Source organism: Triturus cristatus, chromosome 12, assembly GCF_964204655.1.
Source record: "Triturus cristatus chromosome 12, aTriCri1.1, whole genome shotgun sequence".
NCBI classification, from domain to species: Eukaryota; Metazoa; Chordata; class Amphibia; order Caudata; family Salamandridae; genus Triturus; species Triturus cristatus.
Genome location: NC_140595.1, coordinates 208,429,609 through 208,453,219, shown reverse-complemented (window position 1 = coordinate 208,453,219; position 23,611 = coordinate 208,429,609). Strand labels below are relative to the sequence as shown.

The 23,611-nt window shown below is 46.8% G+C and overlaps 1 protein-coding gene across 7 annotated transcripts in view; it reads left to right on the top strand.

The window, feature by feature from the left end:
* The window catches only part of CENPT (centromere protein T), a 1,095,738-nt gene that overhangs the window by 515,947 nt on the left and 556,180 nt on the right, over nt 1-23,611 (top strand). For all 7 annotated transcript variants that reach the window (XM_085638668.1, XM_085638667.1, XM_085638665.1 and 4 more), the window contains one exon: nt 1,088-1,230. In XM_085638668.1, the coding sequence (XP_085494794.1) occupies nt 1,088-1,230 (143 nt within the window). The remainder of the gene's footprint in view (nt 1-1,087; nt 1,231-23,611) is intronic.

Genomic DNA, 23,611 nt, shown 5'->3' with positions numbered 1-23,611 from the left:
AATCTTCATCAGAAGAACAAGTTACTTACCATCAATAATTCTCTTTCTGGTGAATCCTCTTAAGTGCAGATTCCTCACTGCCCTTCCACCTCCCCATTGAATGGGGTGGCCTCTTTTAAACAGGACCTGAAATTAGCATTGGCTGTGTCTGTTCCAAGAAGACCAGGGCCATTCAGAAACCAGCACCATCCAGGTGGATTGTATTAAGCATTTGGATCTGCTACATTCTGACCAAGGAGCATCGATGGGGCATCAGAGCATTTTCCGTCTGAGAAAAGGTTGCTTCCTTGGCATTGTGCAGCAGTGTTCCTATTCTGGACATCTGTCGGGCTGTGATGTGGGCTTCGGTCTACACCTTCAGCTGACATTACTCCATTGATTTGTAAGTCCGCAGGGATGGCCACTTTCCAGTGTGGGCTTTGCAGGACTTCTTGGTTTAACCATTTCCTCAGACCCTACACCAGGAAATCTACTGGTCTAATTTCGATTCAAGAAGTGAGAATCCGTACGTTGAAGTATTAATTAGAAGAACAAGTTACGTGCCGTTGTTAAGGCTTTCTCTTGCATACTCACAACCTGCAGGTTCATCGTCGTTCTTGCCCACCTCCCTTTTCTGAGGAATGGTTTTAGGGCCATTAATGATTTCTCATCTTAGTGGGAGTAATCTCAGTGTTGGACTAGCCTTTCGGGGATTTGACCTCTTGCGTGCCTCTTTGGGGGTGTTCAAAACTAACTTGTGACTGTTGTCGACACGCCACGGCTGCATTTATATGGCTCCTAAGATGTCATGTCTGGCACAGTCCAAGCGGTGAGTTTGAGTTGAGTGCCAACTACCAGCTCTGGAGCTGGTTCGACTTTATTTGACAAAGTACGGTGCCTGGAAGAGATTCAAGATGTGAAGGATTTCCGATGGAGTATCCTGCAGGAAGAACATTACCAAAGGTAAGTAATGATGGTTTAGCAAGGTTCATTCCTTTCAAGTGTCGAGCACTCTGTAGGCTTCCAGCAACTAACATTGTTTCATGCATCTGTGTTTTAATGACTTGCAAGTAATATACTTATATGAAGTTTGTGGTTTGTTTTTCAGGTCATTGAATTTGGTTCCTGACACTCAGGGGGATCCCGACTCTGTTGAGAAAAAGGGTTTAATCCGGAGACCGAAGAAGCGTAGAATGATCAATTTAGAAGACTTTGAACAGAGAGTAGAACAGAACTTCCAGAAGCAAAAAGGTCTGCTTCCTAATATGTTTTTAATTGTTGCATTTTAGATGTTATGGTCTTTAAGAGGGTGTCTTGCTTTTCAGTGTAATGTTTCCTCAAATAATTAGGCTGTTGTCTCGTCATCAGTGCGTAAAAAATAAATTAAATACATTGATAGGTTTATTTTGCAGCTTTTAATTTGTCGACTAAAAAGTTTTGTTTACGTTTTTTCTTGCGGTTTTCACTAATGCGAGATTCCTTGAAAAAATGCTTAGATTTACCCTACTGTACGCCTATTTATAAAAAAATTACCAAAATTATTAACTGACAGTTGTCCTACTGGGTCCATTATCGTTCTTTTCCTCATAGCTGTTTTTGTTTTGTTGTGTAAAGAGTGATGCGTTGCATGTTAAGTTGTGGTTGTGTTTCACTTGACGTATTGTGCTACTAAATCCCAGTTGACTTAATGAAATTCATTGGATTCTCTTAGCAGCAGTTACTTCTTGTTATTACTTAACCCAAATATCTATTTTATATTCCTATCAAAATTCTATGTGTTAACTCCTTTTCACTATGTCTCTTTAGTTGATTATCATAATGCCTTTGCTTCAAATTCTGTTCTGATATTGCTGATATTCTGAATTTACTGAACTCAGTATAATTGTTGGGCTGACACCCTTATTTGGGGCATCACCCTGGGAAATATTTACAAGCACCCCCATAATTGACACATTACTTCTTAGCTGCTGAGGCTTTTCCCTCCCTAATGCTGAGACCGTTTTGATGTTTGGAGCTCTTTGTGCTTAAGCCTTCAGAAATCCACAGAAGCTGTCCAGGCCAAATTTGTGTCCTTTTTTTCTTCCGCGTATTGGTGATTCTAAAGATACCCAGGGTTTGGCAGTTCCCCTCGAGGAAACCAAGAAATTAGTCAAAATATAGCGATGTTTATTTTTTTGTGTGTGCAAAGTATGGGGAAAAATGTTGTGCAAGAAAGTGTATGTTTTTACCCCTAAAAATGGCTTCAACAAAAAGTTTGCTGTGGTAAGATCACCGTCTTCGTAGCTTTCAGGAATAAGCAGAGTTGTGAAAAAAATAATAAAATTCAGAAATCAGCAAGGGTTAGATTAATTTGATAATTTATGGTTTTCATAAAGAAAGTAATTGCTGAATATAAGAAAAAATAGTAAAAGCTGACAGTGATTTAATTTGTAATTTTTCACCCATGGCAAATTTACAAAGGTAATATACCATTATGTCTATGAGATACTTCTGATATGTTGTGTTTGTCGGTTTTACAGAAACATGCAATACCCAGAAGTATCTCGAAGCTGTCACACCTTGTAGATCCGTACATTACAAGGACTACGAGCTACTGCCACACATTGTGTCCGATGAATCTGATAGAGACTTCTAGCTGCAGATTCCTTACCTTTGAATTCCCAGGCGTCAGGCTGGATCCCGAACCTTTTGCTGAGCAATCCCCTTGCGCGCGCCGCCGGGTGACTTCATTCCGCTCTGCGTGATGTTGTGTGTGTCTGTAGCGTCGGTTATGACTTTGTGGTAAACTATATAGGCGCCACCCAGGCGCGCGGATGTCAGTTCTTTTCCTTCCGCGCCAGTTAGGCGCCGATTTTGGAAGAGCTAACCCTCTGTCGCTTTTTGACAGGTATTTTCTTGACTTTTTGTCGAATAGGACATTTTTCAATTTTTTTGTCTAAGGGATGTCTTGGAGGAAGACCAGTTTCAAGCCGTGCGGTGCCTGTCACCACATGATGTTGGTAACCGATCCCCACCTCGTCTGCCTCTGGTGTCTCCATGTGCAACCACAAATCAAAGTCGTGCTCGGACTGTTGGGCCATGGCTCCGAAGGCCTTGAGAGAGCGAGTGATGAAGCTCCTTGCAGCCTGGCTGTCAACACCATCAAGCAAGACTCCTCGGAGGTTCTGGTCCAAATCGAAGAAGAGGGGGTCGCAGGACCGCTCCCGGAGGCCTAAGTCCTATTCGTCCCACTCGAGGTCCTCGGGACACTCGGGGAAGAGGCATAAGAAGAAGGAGAAGTCCAAGCAGACTTCTTCACCTCAGCTGTCGTCAGTCGACAAGAGAGGTAAGGAGCACCGACCCTCTAGGCACAGTTCTGCGGAGCTGGAGCCTGGGTCGACTGCACCTCCCTCCCTTTCCGGGAGCCAGAGCGACCCCTGCTCAAGTAAGAGCTTTATGAGACCATGCGCCGTGTATTTGAGCAGGCCGACCCCACTGGTGAGTCTTCGGGCACTGCAAGGTCCGAAGAGCCCCCATCGGGTTCTACGCGGTATGCTTTCGCCATGGCGCCAGTGAAGCTTTGTCGATCTGATCACGGATCCGAGTTGACGCCGGTCATGCCAACGCGACCTCTACCGACGTCGAACCCGAAGTCGGTGCATACGGCGCTGCCAGCCCCATCCTCATACCCGACAGCACGAAGTCGGAACAACGTCGCTCAATGTCGATTAAACCCAGGGGTTCTATGCGGTCACCTGAGCACTTTGAAAATATGCTAGGTTCTGGAGAGGAATGGGAGAGGTCTATGGACCATCTAGAACACCAGAAAGACTCTGCGGAGCAGTTGGACTGGTATGGGGAACTTGCAGAAGCCAGTGGACTGGATACTTCTCCAGATACTAGTATGCTCTCTACACCTACAGTGGCTACGGAGGAGGGGGCATCCTATGCCATGCTGGTTAGAAGTTCAGCTGAAGTCCTCAGACTAAAACTACCCTCAGTGCAGGTCAGGACTAATCTCCTGACGAAGTGCTTTAAACCTGGGTTTTCCACTTCTGAACCCCTTTTGTCCTTTAATGAGGCACTTACAGACTTCCTTCAAGGCACATGGTCCAAGCCTAGCACATGGGCTCCTGTGAACAGGACGGTTGCATGCTGCCATCGCCAAGCACTGGGTGATCCGAGGTTCCTCAGCCAATACCCCACCCCTGAAAGTCTGGTGGTGCAGGCCTCTACAGGGCGCGTTCCCTTCCACCCCTCCGGATAGGGAATCCAAGAGGTTGGATGCATTAGGGAAGAAATTTTTTTTTTCCTCCAGCCTAGCATTGCGGTCAGTGAATACCGCATTCTTATTGGGTTGTTTCTTCCACTCCCTTTTGAAGACAGTTGCGCAAGTGCTGCCACGAGTACCAAGGAGGCCTGGGGTGTGCTCTTCCAACAATAAAGGATGGGAGAGATGCAGCTAAATTCACCATTAGGTGTGGCCTAGATACGACAGATTCGATGGGCAGATCGATTTCAACGACAGTGGCCTAAAGGTGCCATGGCTGACTTAGGACAACTGGCTTCTTGGGCGATGTCCAGGCAAATCTGATGGACAAGGACATCAGGGCCCAAGGGGGGTGAGGGGGGTGGGGGGGGTGAGGGGGAAGGGAGGTGGGGAGGGAAGGGAGGGAGGGAGGGAGAAGAGGGAAGGGGAAAAAATAAAGGGAAGTGTCCGTGCCCTCCACAATAAATCAGTCATCGGCAATAGTTTCATCTTGTACTTTGATCGTTCTAGTAATTGAGCCCATTCCAGTGATATTGTGTTTTTTCTTCAGCCTTCTGTACCCTTCGCGTTGTAATGCCTCTCTTTCAGCAGTGGTCCATTTTTTAACATCCTCCCGCCATTTCCCTTTGCTCGACGCCGTACGTGATTTCCACCGCTGTGTGATAAGTCTCTTGGCCAGCATTAAGGTGAGTACCTTTGCCATTTTGGGAAGAGTGAGAAGACCTAGGAGACAGGCTTCAGGGGTATTACAGGAGGGACGTTCTGTAAGATGTGTAAGTCATGGTATAACCTCTGTCCAGAAGTCTACAAGTGAGGGGCAGACCCACAGCATGTGTAGAAAGTCAGCGTCTTTGTTGTAACACCGAGGACTCTCCGAAGTGGAAGTCGGATACATACGCTTTATCACCTGTGGTGTGAGGTAGGCCCTGTGTAGTACAAACAATTGTATTGTTTTGAGAGGGCATTACGGGGCACACGCCTAGGATATTCGATGACCTGTACCCATTCCCTGTTAGTGAACTCCCTAGCCACCTCTGCCTCCCATTTATGTCGAAGAGTCAATAAGGATACTCCCAGATGGGGTAGTAAACCTCTGTACAACCATCTGACCAGATGGCTACCGTGGCCAAATATGTGTAGTGCCTGCAGGAGACCAAAGGTCGGAGTTTCTGTCTGGTCCACCAGGCAATACCTACGGACATATTGTGTAATCGCAGCATGTGTTAAAAACAATGTGGGAGGGCCCGAATAAGTCTGTATGAATTCTTCGCGAGGCATTAAGTTACCGTCTAGGACTAAGTCTCCCACAGTCTGCGTGCCTGCCTGCATCTGTCCAACTACGTAGTCTTGTAGCACATAATACTCCCCATAATGTGGGTAAGCCATGCAAAGGAACGTTTGGGGCATATGGTGTAGGTGTGTTAGAATATTTTGTCGCTAGTTTCCAATAGTGGAGTGAAATATGTAATAAAAATGGGGGATCCTTCACCCTAGTCGCCCCGGTGCATATTAATGATTGCATTGCTCCAGCCCGTAGGCGTGCAGGCGAGAAGCCTATTTCAAGTAAATTATGGCCGGCTAACCAATAAGCCATCCACTGTAGCTGGGCCACTATGGAATAGGCCTTAAAATCTGGTGCTCCCATGCTCTCCTCAGTACTTGGTAATTACATTTTGGAAAGGGCTTATCTGTGGCAGCCCTGTCCCCAAAGTAATGTGGTCAGTAATGTATCTAGCGTTCTGTAAATCCAAGCAGGAAGGACCACGGGGAGATTTGCAAATTGATACAACAATCCAGAGAGCACAACCATTTTAGAAACTGCTATACAGACCTCTCACTGGAGATCTATAACATCGGACAGTGGTTCTTGCAGATCGTCCAGGAGGGCTACGTCCAGGAGGGCTGTTCTCTGCCTTTGTTTTCCCCCTCCCATTCTGCCAAATCGGGAACGGCTGACGAAGGATCATCTGAAATTGATTCAAGAGGAAATTACAGCTCTCTTGGCCACTGAAGCTATAGAAAGGGTCCCTGGTTTCATAAATCGGCAGTGTTTGTTATTCCCGCTACTTTCGGATTCCTAAGAACAACAAAGGGTTTCGGCCCATTTTAATTCTTCGGACCGTCAATCTCTTCCTCAAGAAGGAGAAGTTCAACATGCACACTTTAGCTCGAGTCTTGTCTGCCCTGGACCAGGAAGACTGGATGGTAGCATTGGACCTGCAGGATGCATGTTTTCACATCCCTATCTTGCCGGGCCACAGGCGTTGCTTTTGGTTCAAGGTAGGCCGCAAGCACTTTTTCAGTTTACCACGCTCCCCTTTGGCCTTAGCAGTGCCTCTTGGGTGTTCACCAAGGTGATGGCGGTGGTTGCAGCTCCTCTGCGTAGGTTAGGAGTCAGTTTTCCCCAACCTCGATGACTAGCTGTTAAAGGCGTCCTCGCCCCAGGCTGTCATCTCCCAACTTCAGACTACGGTGGACCTCCTGCATTTGCTGGGTTTCTCTATAAACATGCCAAAGTCACACCTTCTCAGATGCTCCCTTTCATCTGAGCTGTTCTGGACACAGTGCAGTTTCAGGCCTAGCCTCCTGAGCAGTGAGTCCAGGATATTCGGGATATGATTCCGATGTTTCAGCCTCTATCCTGGATTTCAGTGAGACTGACTCTGAGGCTGTTGGGCCTCATTGCCTCCTGCATCCTATTAGTACAGCATGCCAGGTGCCATATGTAGGCTCTGCAGTGGGACTCGAAGTTCCAGTTGGCACAGCATTGAGGAAATCTCACAACATGGTCCAGATCTCGGCAGGAACTGCGAAAGATCTGCAGTGGTGGTTGACGAACCGTGATTGGGTCAAAGGTGGACCCCTCTCTCTTCCTCAACCAGAGCTCACAGTAGCAACAGATGAGTCACTTCTGGGATGCGGCGGCCATCTGGGAGAGGTGATCAGGGGTCACTGGTCTCTGGCGGAGTCGGAGCTCCATGTACATTTTTTGGAACTCCGAGCAATTCGATTGGCATTGAAAGCATTTCTTCCTTCTGTCAAGGGGAAGCTAGTGCAGGTGTTCACGGACAACACCACTGCCATGTGGTACTGCAACAAGCAGGGCAGGGTGGGGTCGCTTAACCTTTGTTGAGAGGCCCTGCGTCTCTGGACATTGCTGGAATAAAAACCCTGATGGTTCAACACAGGCTGGCTCTCTGAACACCAGGGTGGACAAACTCAGCCATTGATTCCTAGCGTATCATGAGTGGAGTCTTCAGTCGGAGGTGGCACAAGACCTCTTTCAGCAGTGGGGAGAACCTTTGGTTAGATTTGTTCTCCTCCGAAGAGAACGCGCAATGTCAGCAATACTGCACGCTAGAGTTTCCAAGGCTGCTAATGCTCTGTGAGGCCTTTCGTCGCAAGTGGAGGTCAGGCCTGCTGTTAGCCTTTCCGCCCATACCACTCCTGCCCAGGGTTCTGAGGAAGATCAGGAGCGACCGGGACCACGTCATCCTTGTAGCTTCGGACTGGGCAAGGAGAGTCTTGTATCCAGAGCTTCTGAAGATGAACATCGATCCTCCTATCCGGCTGCCCCTTTGGGAGGATTTTTTGTCACAGCAGCAGGGGAGGGGTTTCCACCCGAACTGATCAACTCTGTGCCTCCATGCGTGGAGATTGAGTGGCAGCAGTTGATAACTTTTGACCTTGTAATGTTAATTAGGTGGCCCTCCACTAAAACAGGATACGCCTTTCGTTGGCAGAAATTTGTATTGTACTGTTCAGAAAGGTCTATTGACCCTCTATCTGCTTCTCTGTCTACAGTCCTTCTATTCATTTTAACCCTGCCCAACAGGGCTCTGCTTTGGCAACTCTCAAGGGTTTTCTCTCTGCTCTGTCTGCCTTTCTGTGGCTGCCAGACCAGCCTTCTCTCTTTAAATCTCCTACTGTACATAGATTTCTGAAAGGTCTGACTCACTTATTTCCACCCATGCCCCCTGTCATGCCACAGTGGGACCATAATTTGGTTGTCACCTACCTGATGTGTGCTCTCTTTGAGCCTAATTGTCCCCTCCAGCTGTTGACCATCATAACAGCCTTCTTAGTGGCTATAACATCAGCCTGGAGGGTGAGTGAGTTGCAGGCATTAACTTGCTCGCCGCCCTATGTAATGTCCTTTCTGGACAAAGTGGTGCTTCACACCCAGGCTTCATTTTTGCCAAAGGTTGTGACCCCATTCCATCTGGGCCAATCCATCACATTGCTTACCTTCTTTGCTCCTCCGCATCCCTTTAAGAATGAGGAGCGTCCATACTGACTGGACTTAAAAAGAGCGTTGTCGTTCTACCTTCACTGCACAAAAGAGTTCCAGGTGGATGACCAACACTTTGTGGGGTAGGTGGGAGCAAAGATGGGAAGGGCAGTGCTGAAAAGGACCATTTCTCGCGGAGTTGTTCTTTGCATTAGGATCTGCTATGCCATGGCAAAGAAACAGCCCCAAGGTATTAGGACCCGTTCAACCAGGGGAAAGACTGCGACTATGGCCTTGGCTTAGGGTCTCCCAGTCCAAGAAATCTGTCAGGCAGCAACGTGGGCCTTGCTGCACACGTTTGCAAAGCACTATTGCCTGGGCGGACAGGTCCGCAGAGATGGGAATTTTGCCCGCTTGGTCCTGCAGGACTTTCTGGATTAGGAAATTGGTCTGCAGCCCAGCGCCAGGATGGTATGGCTTGGGCATCTAATTCAAAGGTAAGGAATCTGCAGCTAGAAGTCTATCAGATGAACAAGTTACTTACCTTCGGTAATGCATTATCTGGTAGAGACTCTATCTAGCTGCAGATTCCTTACAGCCCCACCCATGCCTCCCCACTTTGCGGACTAATATTGTAAGGCTAGCATTACTTCCCTTTCAGGGCCCTAGTTTTGCACATAGCTGCGTCACTTACTTCATGGCTCTGCACTTCTGGCATGGAAAAAAAAAGTACTGACGTCCGTGCGCCTGGGTGGCCCCTGTCAAGGTGACCGCGAAGTCATAACCGATGCTACAGACGACGTCACGTGTAGTCTAATGGAGCCAACCGATGGCTTGCGCAATGAGTATTGCTCAACAAAAGTTTCCGGATCCAGCCTGAAGCCTGGGAATTCAAAGGTAAGGAATGTGCAGCTAGATAGTCTCTACCAGATACTGCGTTTCCGAAGGTAAGTAACTTGTTCTATGGGGAGCGCTTTTGCAGGTGTGTTGAAGTTCTCTTTACGGAACCATGGGCACAGATAAGGGTGAAGGAAACTGTCTGCGCCGTTCTGAGGGGAAAGTGGCTGGCTGCCCTCTCTCCCCTCTGCTGTTCGCGCCCTTGGTTGCGCATTTAGCTGCATGTATACACACAGACGCCCAGGTAGAGGGAGTCACTTGCCAAACTGCAGTGAGGATAGAATTTCTCAATATGGAGACGACATATTTCTTTTACGTCCAGGGGCCTGAGACCTCCATACCCTGTCTTATAGATATTCACTAACGTTTGTAAGCTGAGGCCTCTGGCCTTAAGTTAATTGGGGCAAATCTGTGTACATGTCTCTTAGTGAGAGCTGTAGTTCTCTTTCATCCTTTACTCCCCTTCAGATGGTGGATGACCTTTTCAGGTATTTATGAAAATCATAGCATGTCTACAACAAGGCTGGGGTTGTAATATAGTTCCACTCCTACACAAGTTAAAGACAGACCTTGCCTCTAGTACATCTCTCCCCTCACAATAATGGGTTAATGTGCATTATTTAAAATGGTTTCCCTGGTACGCTTTCTTTATACTTTACAAAAGTACCCGTTTCAGCTCCCACTAATGTCTTTTTACGAGCTTACAGTGTTAGATCCAATCGCAGGCAGCCCCCTACGATGGTGGGCTGCGGATGTTTTGCCTTTTTCCTGGATTTCCCAGCTGAACCCTATTAACAATTGTATATTCAGGGAGAGAGAAGCTTCCCCCCCCCCCAAACAGATTCAAATTAAACCTCCTAGAAAAATGTAATTTATTCTAAGTATTCCCTAGAGTGGTCACTAGAATCTCACTATTCTGCTGGGAAGAAACGCTTAAGCGCATCCATTGGTACGCAAAGCACACTGTGATCACTCCCTGATGGGGTCCTCCTGGCTTGTTCAGTTGGCAAAACTGGCAGGCTTCAGATAATGGAACATGATAGGCATCTCTCTATCGGGTGATGTGTGGCAAAATGATGGTATCTGATCCTTTCAAGACATGTTCACAGATTTTCAATTGCAATTCAGTTGGTGTGTTGGAGGTGCTTTTGTACTGCTATAGCTTGAGTAATTGTTGTCTTTTTTGTGCTATTAGTGTAGTAGCTGGTTTACATAAAGTAGACCGTATGGTTGTAAAGCCCCTCTTGCAGTCTGTTAGTATTGATTGTTTTTTTAAATTGCTGAACAAATGCAGGGTTAATTTTGACTATCTCTTCCATCACCTCCTTTCTTTTGTCATTGATAGCAATAGAAGATGTTTCCTGCCTCACGAGAATCTTACTGTGAAACTTCGCTGTCTTTGTGGTCAAAGCCCCTGCTATTATATCCAAAGCCCTGCATATTGTTCTCATAGAGGATTGGTCGAGCCGGTGAGGTTTCTGTTATCACATGATTTTGTTTGCTAGGATCCTGTCCATCATGTGATGAGCTTGTGTCAGTGGGGTGGTTTAAAGAATTGTTTGAGCTTCTTGAAGTAGTGAAAATGGCACTACTGAGAGAAAGTCTGTTTTTCATCACATATAGATCTTGCTTTTCCATTTAAAACGAGTCATCTACACTGATTAGGTTCTGGGAGCATTTAAATTCAGACAAAAATATACAAGCAAGATTATAGTTTGCATTATCCTCTTCAATTTGGCCGAAGACTGCACAAGCGGGAAATCATTGATTATTTTGCTTCTGGAGGTGCCTTATGACTTTCACCAATTGTTAAGCTATTAGCAATTCTCTGAATAGAAAGACTCTAAGGACTGGTTGTACCCGCACGTTTACTTGGGGAGAAAGCGGTTGATGACTGATCTAGTATGGCAGTAGGTAGTCCTCAATGAGTGGATCGGAGTTGGTGCTGCTAATGGTCTGCTGTGATTACAGGTCTCAGCTTGAATTTAATCTATGTGCTGGAATGCCAACTTGTTGTAAGCCATTTTTAAAACAGTCTTATTTTATTTAATAACTGTGATGTTATTTGCAAGACCATAACCTGCAACTGCAGGTTTATATGCAGTTCTTCCCTTGACAGTGGCCTCTGAGGGGTAGGATTGTGTTAACATTGTCTTCGAACGACCAGTAAAGTATTTGGAACCAGGTTAGTCAAAAGCACTTCGAGTCCAATTTAAACGCGCAAGTTGTTGGCACAGTTCTTTATGACAAATATAGTGCAGAAATCTATTTTGGCGGTCAAAGCAGCAATAAATATTGATTTATTATACAGGCACTTCATTCTGGTGATTACCGAAAAAAGTAGTTTACTCAGAATCTCCTTCAATGTTTTCTTTCTTTGCCCTCATGTAAAATAGTTTAAAAGTAAATAAAACAATTGTGTATTGATTTTTAAAAAAATATTGGACTGTTCTTAAACAAGTACCTGTTAGCAAACTTTTAAAAAATGTAAAAAAATTAACATTTTTAATAATAAACATTTATGAAAGAGTAGTTCTGAAAAGAGTTGTTTGTCTGGTAAATGGTTTTTATGGACACGCAGAACTGGAGGTGATGGTACAGCATGTCACACAGTGGATTATATATTAATATAACCTTACCATGGCTAGTAAGATGGGCATAATCTCTGTGAAAGAGCTGGACTTTCATATCGTTTACTGCTTCTGCAAATATATCCAAAATTCTAGGCCACAAAGTATGCCCTATTTCTGATGGATAGTTCTGCCTGTGGATTCCTCCCCTTATGAATACCCCCTGCACCAACATTCCGCGGGAAATTCTTTCCTAGCTCTCCCACGTCGACGAGGACGTCACAATAGCACGGCTCCGCTCGCGACATCGTATAACGTCATAGGAGCCATAAGAGGACCTCGTCGGCGTGCTGACGTCTGTTCCCTTTTTTCTGCGCCGTCGACGCTTAACGTTTTTTCTTAGGGCTCTCCGTTTTCTTCGAGGAAAACTTTGTATCTCTTGTTGGTTCCTGATGGCTGCTTCCAGGAAGACTGGTTTTAAACCCTGCAGAGAATGTGGTGGGCATATGTCAATCACGGACCAGCATGAAGATGGTCTCTGGTGTTTATCTTCGGATCATGACGTCGAGGAGTGTCGAAGATGCAGGAAGATGAGTCCGAAGACCATTAAGGACCGTGAAGCTAAGTTGTTTTTGGCCAAAGCCAAAAAGGAGAAGAGAGGTCATAAGGATAAGAGGGCGAAGCCTTTGTCGTCTTATACATCGAGGTCGAAGAAACATAAGAAGTCCAAGAGGAGGCATAGCTCTCAACACCGTTCTTCGAAGTACAGGGCCTCGAGGTCGAGGTCGCCGACTCCGGCTGAACGGCCTTGAAGAAAGGACTTCGTTTCTCCATCTCCTTCTCCTCAGGTGACGCCGGTTCCATCTCCGGATCCGGTATCGCCGGCTTCGAAAGGCTCTTCGCAGCATGAAGACTCACTGACTCCAGCGATGTCTCTGATGCCTAGGGAGTAGACTCCAGACTGGGTGACTTCTCCTGTGCGGGCTCCGTCCCCGGCTCCGCAGCCTCCAGCTTGACCTCAGAAAGGTACGGATCCATATCCTGCTTTTCCTGCTCCTGGGTCAGACTCTTCGCATTTTCTTAATGCGATGTTTGGCATGTTTGCCAGGGCCTCGGCTCCATCCGTTGCGCCCTCGGACCCCGTGGGTCCTTTGGCCTTTAACTTGGGTGCTCCTCAATTTTATCCTAAGGCACCCTTTATGCCTTTCTTGCCATCAACTCCGGCTTGGCATTTCCCAGCGCCGAGGTCATCCACTCCGGCTACACGGACTCCTTCGGCTGTTGACTCGGCTCCGCCTCGAGTTCGATCGGCATCGAGGTTCGAAGCCGATGCTCCTCCGCCGACGTCGTTGATGGCTTCACTGACGTCGCATGTGGCACCGCCGACGCCGATTCCTAAACAGCGCTCTAGGAGAGAGGCGCAGAGTATCCTTGAAGAGGAAGAAAATGCTCAGAATCAGGAGGAAGGGGAGATCGTTGATTCTATGGATGAGTTTGAGGGCCTTCGCGAGGCTAGTGGTTTGGATACTTCTCCTGAGTATAATCTCCCAACTGCAAATGCTGGTGTTGTACATGACATTGCTCCTTATCATGTGGTCATAAGGATGGCGGCTGATTTACTTGGTTTACAGCTTCCCTCGGCTGAGGTGAAATCTAATATTCTAACGGAAGCTCTTAATACTACTTCTTCTACTACTGAACCGTTGCTTCCCTTTACGGATTCCTAGATGGAACCACTAATGGAGGTGTGGCAGAAGCCTTTGTCTACTCCTGCTTTTTCTCGCTCCATCGCTAGAAGGTACAGGCCTGCTCCTGGTGATCCGGCTTTTTTATCCTCTCATCCTACGCCGGAAAGTCTAGTTGTCCAGGCTTCTTGTTCAAAGCAGTCTTCTGGTTCTTTCCCTACCATTCTTGGTGATAGGGATTCTAAAAAGATGGAGCAGGCAGCAAAGAAGGTGTTCTCTTATTTAAGTATGGCTCTTAAATCCACTAATGCTATCTGTCTTCTTGGAAGGTATATCCATGCTTTAATGGACTCAGTCATGCAGCTAGCTCCTAAGTTGCCTGAGGAGGATCGGGCTAATTTCATGGAAGTCCTTTCTGATTCGCAGGCTGCGGCACGTCAGGTGATTCAATCAGGCTTGGACACTGCTGACTCTGTAGCTCGTGTGATGGGATCTTCTGTGGCTGCAAGGAGGCAGGCTTGGCTTTGTTCGTCGGTTTCTCACCTGATGTTCAGGTGACTTTGCTGCATTTGCCCTTTGATGGGTCAAAACTCTTTGGTTCAAAGGCGGACTCAGCCTTAGAGCGTTTTAAGGATTGCAGGGTACTGCGAGGTCTCTAGGCCTCCAGTTGCAGTCCAGAGGATATGGCTACAAGCAGTATCGTTTATTTGGGGGGTTCGGCTTCCTTTCGTGGCCGTCAGCAATCTCAACAGGGCCAGCAACAGCAGAATCCCTTATATAAGTCATACAGAGGGAGGAATAAAAGAGGCCTCAGAGGTGCAGCTTGACAACAATCCTCCTCCTCTTCCTCTACTTCCCCTCCCGCCACCGTTGGTACATAAGGAAAGCAGTTCTAGATCCCCCATCTTAGAACATGTTGGTCCAGTTGGAGGTCGGGTGTCCCATTTTCTACAAGAGTGGAGGCTGATCACGTCAGATCGTTGGGTCTTGAATCTTGTAGAGAATGGGTACGTCCTCCCTTACCCTTCTCGCCAGGGTTGGTGCTCAGAGGACCACTTACTGTTTTTACAGCAGGAAGTTCTTACCTTGCTACAAAAAGGTGCTATAGAAGTGGTTCCAGACAGGAAAGGAGACAGGGTTGCTACTCCCGGTATTTCCTTATCCCCAAAAAGGACGGTTGCTTAAGGCCAATCCTGGACTTCAGGATTTTGAACTTTTACCTCAGACAGGAGAAGTTCAAAATGTTGACCTTGGCTCAGGTTCTTCTTGCGCTGCAACAGGAAGACGGGATGGTGTCCATCGATCTACAGGATGCGTATTTTCATCTTCCCATCCTGAGGTCGCATCGGAAGTATCTCCAGTTCACGGTAGGGTCGCAACATTATCAATTTGCGGTTCTTCCGTTCGGTCTTACTTCCGCACCTCGAGTCTTTACAAAGGTGATGGCAGTGGTAGCGGCTCATCTCAGAAGGTCAGGGGTTCCTGTTTTCCCCTACCTGGACGACTGGCTGTTGAAAGCGGAGTCTCCAGAGTTAGTCTCGCGCCACTTGCAGGTAACAGCTCATCTGTTGTTCAATTTGGGTTTTTCGATAAAAGTACCCAAATCTCACCTGGTGCCTCCTCAGCGCAGTCTGTTCTTAGGGGCAATACTGGACACTTCTCTGTGTCGAGATTACCCTCCTCCGCAGAGTATTCTCGACATTCGGGAGATAATTCCCTTATTTCACGATGGAGCGGTTGTTCCAGTCCTGAAGGTTCTTCGCCTGCTCAGTCTGTTCGCTTCCTGCATTCTGTCGGTCAACCATGCATGCTGGCACATGAGGGCACTCCAGTGGTGCCTCCGCAGGCATTGGTATCAGCACAATGGAGATCTCGGGGAGAAGATCAAAATCTCCAGAGAAGCTGCAGTGAAGTTGATTTGGTGGAGTGTGCAGGGCAACCTGTCTCAAGGAAAGCCCTTTCAGCCTCCTCCACCGGTGGCCACGGTGATCACGGATGCCTCCTCTCTAGGGTGGGGTGCTCATCTGAGGGATCTGGAGGTCAAAGGTCTTTGGTCTCCAGAGGAAAGGTTGCTTAACATCAACCTTCTGGAATTGCGGGCGATACGTTTAGCTCTAGAGGCCTTTCTCCTTTCCCTTCGCGGTCAGTCTGTTCAGGTCTTGACGAACAACACTACCGCAATGTGGTATATCAACAAACAGGGAGTTGTAGGGTTGTTTCGTCTCTGTCGAGAGGCTCTGCGGCTCTGTTCCTGGGCCCAGAACCATCAAATCATCTGGCCGGTGTGCTGAATGTTCGTGCGGACAGTCTCAGTCGGCGTTACTCGGGCGATCACGAGTGGCGGCTTCATCCAGAGGTGGTCCATTGCATCTTTCAGATGTGGGGGTATCCTCGCTTGGACCTGTTTGCCACTCACGAGAACGCGCACTGCCCGTCGTTCTACAGTCTTCAATATCCAATGCGAGGAGCGCTGGGGGACGCGTTTCAGTTGGATTGGAACTCGCAACTCCTTTATGCGTTTCCTCTCATACCCTTGATTCCTCGGGTTCTGATGAAGATTCGCCAAGACCGGGTCCAAGTTCTATTGATTGCCCCGGATTGGCCAAGAAGGGTGTGGTACACAGATCTACTTAACCTCTCATCGCACCCTCTGCTTCGTCTCCCTCTCAGGGCAGACCTCCTCTCGCAGTCGCAGGGGTAGGTTCTACACTTCCAGAGCCTGCACCTTCATGCCTGGAGATTGAATGGGACAACCTGAGTTCCTTCTCTCTCCTGCCGGATATAGTGGATGGTATTTTATCGTCCAGGCGACGCTCCACTGTTTACTCTTCTAGATGGTCCAGATTTGTTAGGTGGTGTGGAGAGAGAGACATTGAACCTTTGAAGGCCCGTTTGTCTAATATTCTGGAGTTTTCACTTTCTTTGGCGCAGCAAGGTAGTGCTGTAGCCTCTGTTAAGGGCTATTTGTCAGCCTTGTTGGCTTTTCTGTGTTTGCTGGACCAGCCGTCTTTATTTAAGTCTCCCATTGTCATGAGGTTCATTGAAGGTCTTATAAATAAGTTCCCTCCCACACCTTTCATTATGCCTCAGTGGGACTTGAATCTCGTTCTTAACTTTTTAATGGGGTCTCAGTTTGAGCCTCTTCATACTTGCCCGTTGAGACTTCTTTCTTTTAAAACGGTTTTCTTGATTGCCATTACCACGGCTAGGAGGGTAAGTGAGCTTCAGGCTCTTCGTTCGAAACCTCCTTTCTTGACCATTTATGCGGATAAGTTGGTCTTAAGGATCAGGGATGCTTTCCTTCCCAAGGTTGTTACCCCTTTTCATTTGGGACAATCCATTACTTTACCTACCTTTTATCCTCCACCTCACCCTTCCAAGGAGGAGGAGAGACTGCATCGTTTGGACCCTGAGAGAGCTGTCAGCTTTTACTTGGATCGTACAAGAGATCTGAGACTGGACGATCAGCTCTTTGTGGGCTATGTTGGGAAGATGAAAGGCAAGGCTGCGCACAAGAGGACTCTCTCCAGGTGGATTATCTTGTGCATCAACATTTGCTACGCCTTGGCCAAGAAGGATCCTCCTGAAGGTATCAGAGCACATTCCACCAGAGCTAAGTCTACTTCTGCTTTGGCTAGAGGTGTTTCTGTTGATGACATTTGTAAGGCAGCAACTTGGGCCTCCCTCCACACCTTTGTGAAGCATTATTGCTTGGACTCTGGGTTAGGAGGGATGGCGATTTTGCTCGTTCTGTTTTACGAGATTTTTTGGTCTAGTCAAGTGAACACCCTCCTCCAGGAGAGGTACGGCTTTGGGAATTTATTCATAAGGTGAGGAATCCACAGGCAGATACTGTATCCACCAGAAAAAGCGTTACCGAAGGTAAGTAACTTGTTCATTATGGTTGACTTTGCAGCAGGCATGCTCCATTTTTTGGTTGTACTTAGATTTGAACAACCACTTTTGGTGTACTGTGCATAAAAAAAGTAGTCTCTGTTGCGGTACCTGTATTTAAGGTGGCAAAGTTTTCATTACAAAAGATTATAAAATAACGGTGTGAACTAGAGAGTTGTCCAAGATCACTTCCACTTAACTGTTATCTGGCTTAGCAGTTTGGACTGGACTGTTCCCATGGGGAGCAGGGTCAAGATCAGCTTGCGTATGGCTGGGTCTAAACTGGGGTGGCATGGTGTGAAAAAAACTGATGGATTTACCTAGATCTCTTGACTGGGAGTGAGAGTTTGAAAAGTTTCAGCACTCTGTCCATCATCTTGTGTTTGCTATGTAAAATTACTATAGCAGGGTGTCGATGACTAGACACAGCCCATAATGTATGAACCACTGCTCTGCCTCTATAAACCACTTTACCTTAACAGCAGGACAATCCATTGGTAATGTTTATATGCATACTGCTCTGCCCCGTGCACCAAACTGACGCAGAATCTTGACATCAGGATTGCTGTGTGGAGCATGGGCCACCCTCACCGGTACACTCTCATAAAGGAAGGCACACAATGTGAACGCTCTCACATAGAGTAACACAAATATAATTGCAGCAAGTGCACATGTGACAAGCTTAATATCTCAAATTGTCATACCAACCAGAATTTCAGTAAGGGATGTTCCGATGATTGGTGTCATTCATACCTATCACATGAATTTTTGATTTGTAAACATCAGCTGTCCCCATCGTTGATCATTAAAATAATTTAATTGAAAAAGAAAATTCCAAGAAAAGTTTGAAAGGGAGTTAAAGTTGACTAATATGTTAAAAGTGACTTAGCCATAAAACAGAACAAAAATCTAGAAAGTCAAAATGGGATGTTGCCTTCTCACCACTGCACAAGTCAGTCACTCACAACCCCTGCATACACTACTGTACACAATACACATCATCAATTATCATACGCTTACCCAAGCACCATCATAGATCCACACATCCAACTCGTACCTAAAGTAAAACACCATGATAAAACAGACTGACCATCGTATAACAATTCAGCGAGCATCATACCACCACTTTTTACAATACCGTATATCACAACGCAAGTCGTACCTCCCCATAAGCACCAGTATACAACCAAACACCCCTGATAAAACAACTGCATTGCTACATTCATATGTATGCACCCCCAAAATATATTCATACACAGTTCGGCAAATTTTCAAAAACCATACTCCGTAACCCACACAACCACCATCAGACTTCAAAACACCAAACATTATTTTACATCCTGTCTGTTCTTTGTAAAGTGCAAATCTAGCCAAAAGACAGCGGAATGCTGTTAAGGTCAAAGGCAAGGAAACAGTCAAGCGATTGGTGAGGTAGCTGATTTGCAGGTTGTTGCTCCATCATGATGTAGTGTTCTTTAAGAGGCGCACCATCAATTATTTCCTGGATTGGAGCAGATTTAGGCCGTTTTAATGGATAAAGGGATGTTATTCCACATTCATGATAAATAGATGGAAAACGTAGAATGTCTTGTTTTGTCCCATTTTTTTCTTCTGCCCATTCATCTAGTAAAGAAACTATTTCCTAATGTGGACTGTCTAAAACAAAATACCAACCATCGTAGAGCCATTTAGACCGCACAATATGTTACTACTCGCTAATGATTATATGTACACAATCACTAGTATAAGCATACACAACCTTTCTTGATAACCACGTTCATTCCACCCAATCACACCAACATATATTCATAGGCACACCATCAAATGCCCACACACCAAGCTTCATAATCCCTCACAAACACCATTGTACACCAAACATCATGCACTCATACAGCCACCATTTACAAAGGCTGTCCATTTTCTACACCAATACACCAACTATCATATAGGTATTGTGAGAAATGAGGTTGTTGGTTGAGGGGGTTGGAACCCTACTCAAGCAACAGCCGCAATCCTTGTCAGGGTGAACCACAGAAAGTCACTAAATAAACATGTGTTTAACCCTCTGGTAGCTTGGCACAAAGCAGTCAGGTTTAACTTGGAGGCAATGTGTAAAGTATTTATGGATCACTTAAACAGTATGTGGGCTTGAAGGTAACACCGGAGAGCAAAGTGGGGTTTTAAGTGGTTTTATTGGTCTAAGTACACGCCAGCGGGTGGATGTGGGTCGGTAGTAAGGTAACGGTGTCTCTGTGGCGGTCTCTGGGGAGCCCCTCCATCCAGCGGTCCTCGGTCGGATCCGTGTTCGGTCCAGGTCGGGTTGCCTCTGTCCGCTGGATGCGGCGTTGTGTAGTAGTACCCGGGAACAAAGACAGAAAGGATACTAGGTGTGAGTGTTCTATTCTTAGACTGGTGCGGTGAGGGAAGGGGGTGAGGGACCACTCGGTGCACAACACGGCAAGACAATAGTGAGATCTGGTGCTCGGGGTGGGTTGTTACCGGGATACCCAAAAGGCACACAGTTATCAAGACGGTCCCCTACGCGTCGGTAGACGCCCTCCCTTTCCCACCCAGCCCGTGAAGCGCTCGCGTACCTGCGAGAGCCACGCTGCTCCGGGAATGTGGCTGGGCGGCTCACGATATCGTTGGCCTCCTGGCTCTCGTTGCTCGTCGTCAGCTCCTCCTCGAGTTTCTGTCCGCTTCCTCTCCTCGCTTGCTCCTCCGTCCGTCTCCGCTTCGCCGTCTCGTTCTCCTCCTCCGGTGTAAGCACACACCCTCGGTAGCGTCCTTCCGGGTATTTCAGGCCAACCCTCCTCGTCGTCATCGCTGGGGGCGGGGCTTCCTGATAGTCCGTCCCACTTAAAGCTACGGGGCCTTTTTTCCTCACTCGAGACGGGGAACTGTAATCCCGAAGGGGTCCACTCCTGGTGCTGGTGAAAGAGAAGAGGGGAGAGGGTGTTGGTCACCTTCGGGGTACCGGTGGGGGTACCCTCAGTCCGCTTCCCCTTGTTACACAGTAATAAAGTGAAACACAGCAAAAGAAACATTCCACACCAATTTAGAAAAATAGAGTAATTCTTAATAAATTGACGCCAAAACGACACACATCCAATCCGTGGAACCGGAGTTAAGAATTTTAAAAGTGTAAGATAGCCCATAAAATATAAAAATGGCAACTTTGAACATTTAGTTTTGCAAGACCGGGGCAAAATTGAAGTTATAGCCAACCTAGATGGAACGCAGTTCAAATAAATGAAGTTAATTGGGCCCAAGGCAGGCTTCAGGCAGCAGGGCAGTCCTCTCGGTGCACAAGGGCAGTCTACTGAAATACACGAAAGGCCACAGGTAGCATGGCAGTCCTCTGAGAGTCCCTCCATAGAAGTCAAGTGGAGAGTGTGTCTGAGATTCCCATTTTTATTCCTAGTGCCAGCTTTGGAACTTGTAGAGTTCTCGCTCCGTCTCACCGCCACCCCCAACAGAAGTATTTGTGATTTCCTGTTTCCTACCTCCCTTCCCTAGTACCATGCTGTCTGCAGTCACAATAGGCTAATTGAAGTTATTTGTGTGTGAGCTGAGGCAGTGTCTTTGAAGTGCAAGTTGGGCTGTGCTCAGCTCCGCCCCGCTACTCCTGCTTGGATGGCTCATCCTGCCAACATCCAATCCCTCTGCTGTGTGGCTGACAAAGAAAACAGACTGCAGGCACCAAATTGTTAGAACAAGAAAATGCCAACTTTCTAGATGTGGGTAAACAAACAAAGGGGCAACCCAGTGTCCCTAGGTACCTGTTCAAGTATATGTTAACAAAAACAATGGTTTAGTTTTAAGTTGAATATTTGAGGTCTAAACGTCAACATGGTCGGTTTTGAATTTGTGCAGCTATAAGTCAGCTGTATATGATCTTTGTTTCACAGCGCATTCCATGCTCACTGTATTTCTCACCAGTCATTTCACTGGACTGTCCACCAAGAGCACCAGTGTTAAATACAGTGTGTATATCCAAAATCTGCACAGGATTGTGCAGAGCAGGATACATGGGTATCCATTAAATTGATTGTCTACTCTAAATCAGTCTTTTGAACACGAGTACCTCTTTTGCTGAGACAGCGCTGGCTCAAGCTTCTCCCAAAAGAACAATTGTTTTTGTTAACTTTCTAAAAGTTGCATTATCAGAACTGTGACTTAAAATGTGACTTTACCATTAACTGTGATTTGTTTTTAAGAAGACATTTTATTGTGCCAACAGCCAAATACAATTCGGATTGATCAGACTTGTGGGTCGATCCCGATACATTATGCCATACATCCTTAATGTTGACATCTAATTTAACTACCCAATATAGGAAAACTACATGGTGAAATATATCATAAACATTTCGAAATATAACCAAATGTGCTGCATCTGTTTTGTTATCTCTCGTGTTTGTACCCCATAACCTCTGTATTTTAGGTTTTAATGAGTCACATATCTCTACCATTGTCCGTCTTCCTGTTGTCCCAATGATTATATATCTATTCTTGTCAGGGTGGTGGGCTCTATATAAATGCCCCGGTACTCCGCCCAACTCTTCCAGATTTTAGGGTGCTTCTGCGGCCATAAGTGGCGCTTGTATCTATTACCTCAGATCCCTTATGTGACATGTAATATTGCCAAGCGTGGTGTCCTAGGAATATCCCACCCCAGCACCTCAGAAAGGCATGTCGTAACCCCCTTCCAGAATTTAGTAAGTGTCATACATTGCCATATTGTATGCTAAAGGGTGTCAATTGCATATCCGCAACGCAGACACACAGGAGAGACCACTAGTCCTTCCCTCCATAGCCTCTTCCTAGTGTAGTATACCCGGTGCAGGTACTTAATCTGGATAAGTCGTAGTTGCAAGGCAATGGCTGCGTCGCGTGGGGACACCAATGCTTTCGTCCAGTCATCTTCGTCGATCTGACCCAGATTTGTTCCCCACCCTTCTCTCAGTGCATCCAGCATGGTAGCGCCGTTAGTTACAAGGGACTCGTATATTTTATGGTCCCTTGAACACCTTGGCTTCTATTGAGTTGAATTCAGGCATGGCTTCAATGTGTGAAATGTAGGGAGAAATGGTATTTTGAAATTAAAGATGTATATGAAATTGAGTACGGTGCATGTTGTATTCCCTTTGGAGCTCCTTATATGATTTTAGAGTCCGTCCGCATGACTACCCCAAGTGTAGAGATGCTGCTATTGTCCCAGCCCAGAAAAACAGCCGGTGTCATAAGTTGGGACAAGCAGCCGTTGTGCCACAAAGGAGTCTACCCTCCCATCCGGTCCTACGTAATGATTGCTTCCAGGTTCTAAACATCACTCTTGTCGCCGGCGGCAAGGTCCGGAGTGTCAGTATCACATATAGGAAGGTGTGGAGAGTTGTCTCCCATCAACCAGCTCTCCACTGCCTATCTCCATTCCACAGTTCATTCAGCACCAGTAGGTGTGAGGCGGCATAGTAGGCTTGGATGTCTGCAGTGGCCATTCCCCCGCAATATGTGTATTGGAAGCAGGTTCGTAGCGCCACCCAGGTGGATTACCTCCTATGAGGCATGAATCCCGCCTGGTCTGGATGCACCAACTCTGTTATGTATGGCATTAAGCGATTGGCGAGAGCTTTAGCCAGTATTTTGGCTTCAACATTTAGTAAAGAGATGGGGCAGTAGGAGGTGTGTTGCTCTGGGGGTCGACCAGGTTTAAGAAACACCACCATTTCGGGTATCTGCAATCTGACGGGAGGTGACCTATTTCCACAGCGGCGTTTACAACCTCTGGATAATGGGTACCGAACTGGGAATTGTAGATCTTCAAAAACTCGCACCGGAAACCATTCGGTCCTGGTGCTTTGCCCGTGCGCAGATCCCCCATTGCACCACTCAACTCTTCGGTCGTGAGGCGGGTATCTTGTTCAGCTCTTGCTGCATCCTACAGAGCTATCGGCGGCAGGTCGTCTATAAAACATTGTATCGTTTCCTCTGGTAAAGTCTCCCTTGGGGCATATAGCTCATAAATTAAGCTACAAAACTAGTGGCGATCAGAGAGGGCTCGTTGAGCACACCGCCATCCGAGCCAAGAACGCCTGGGATATTG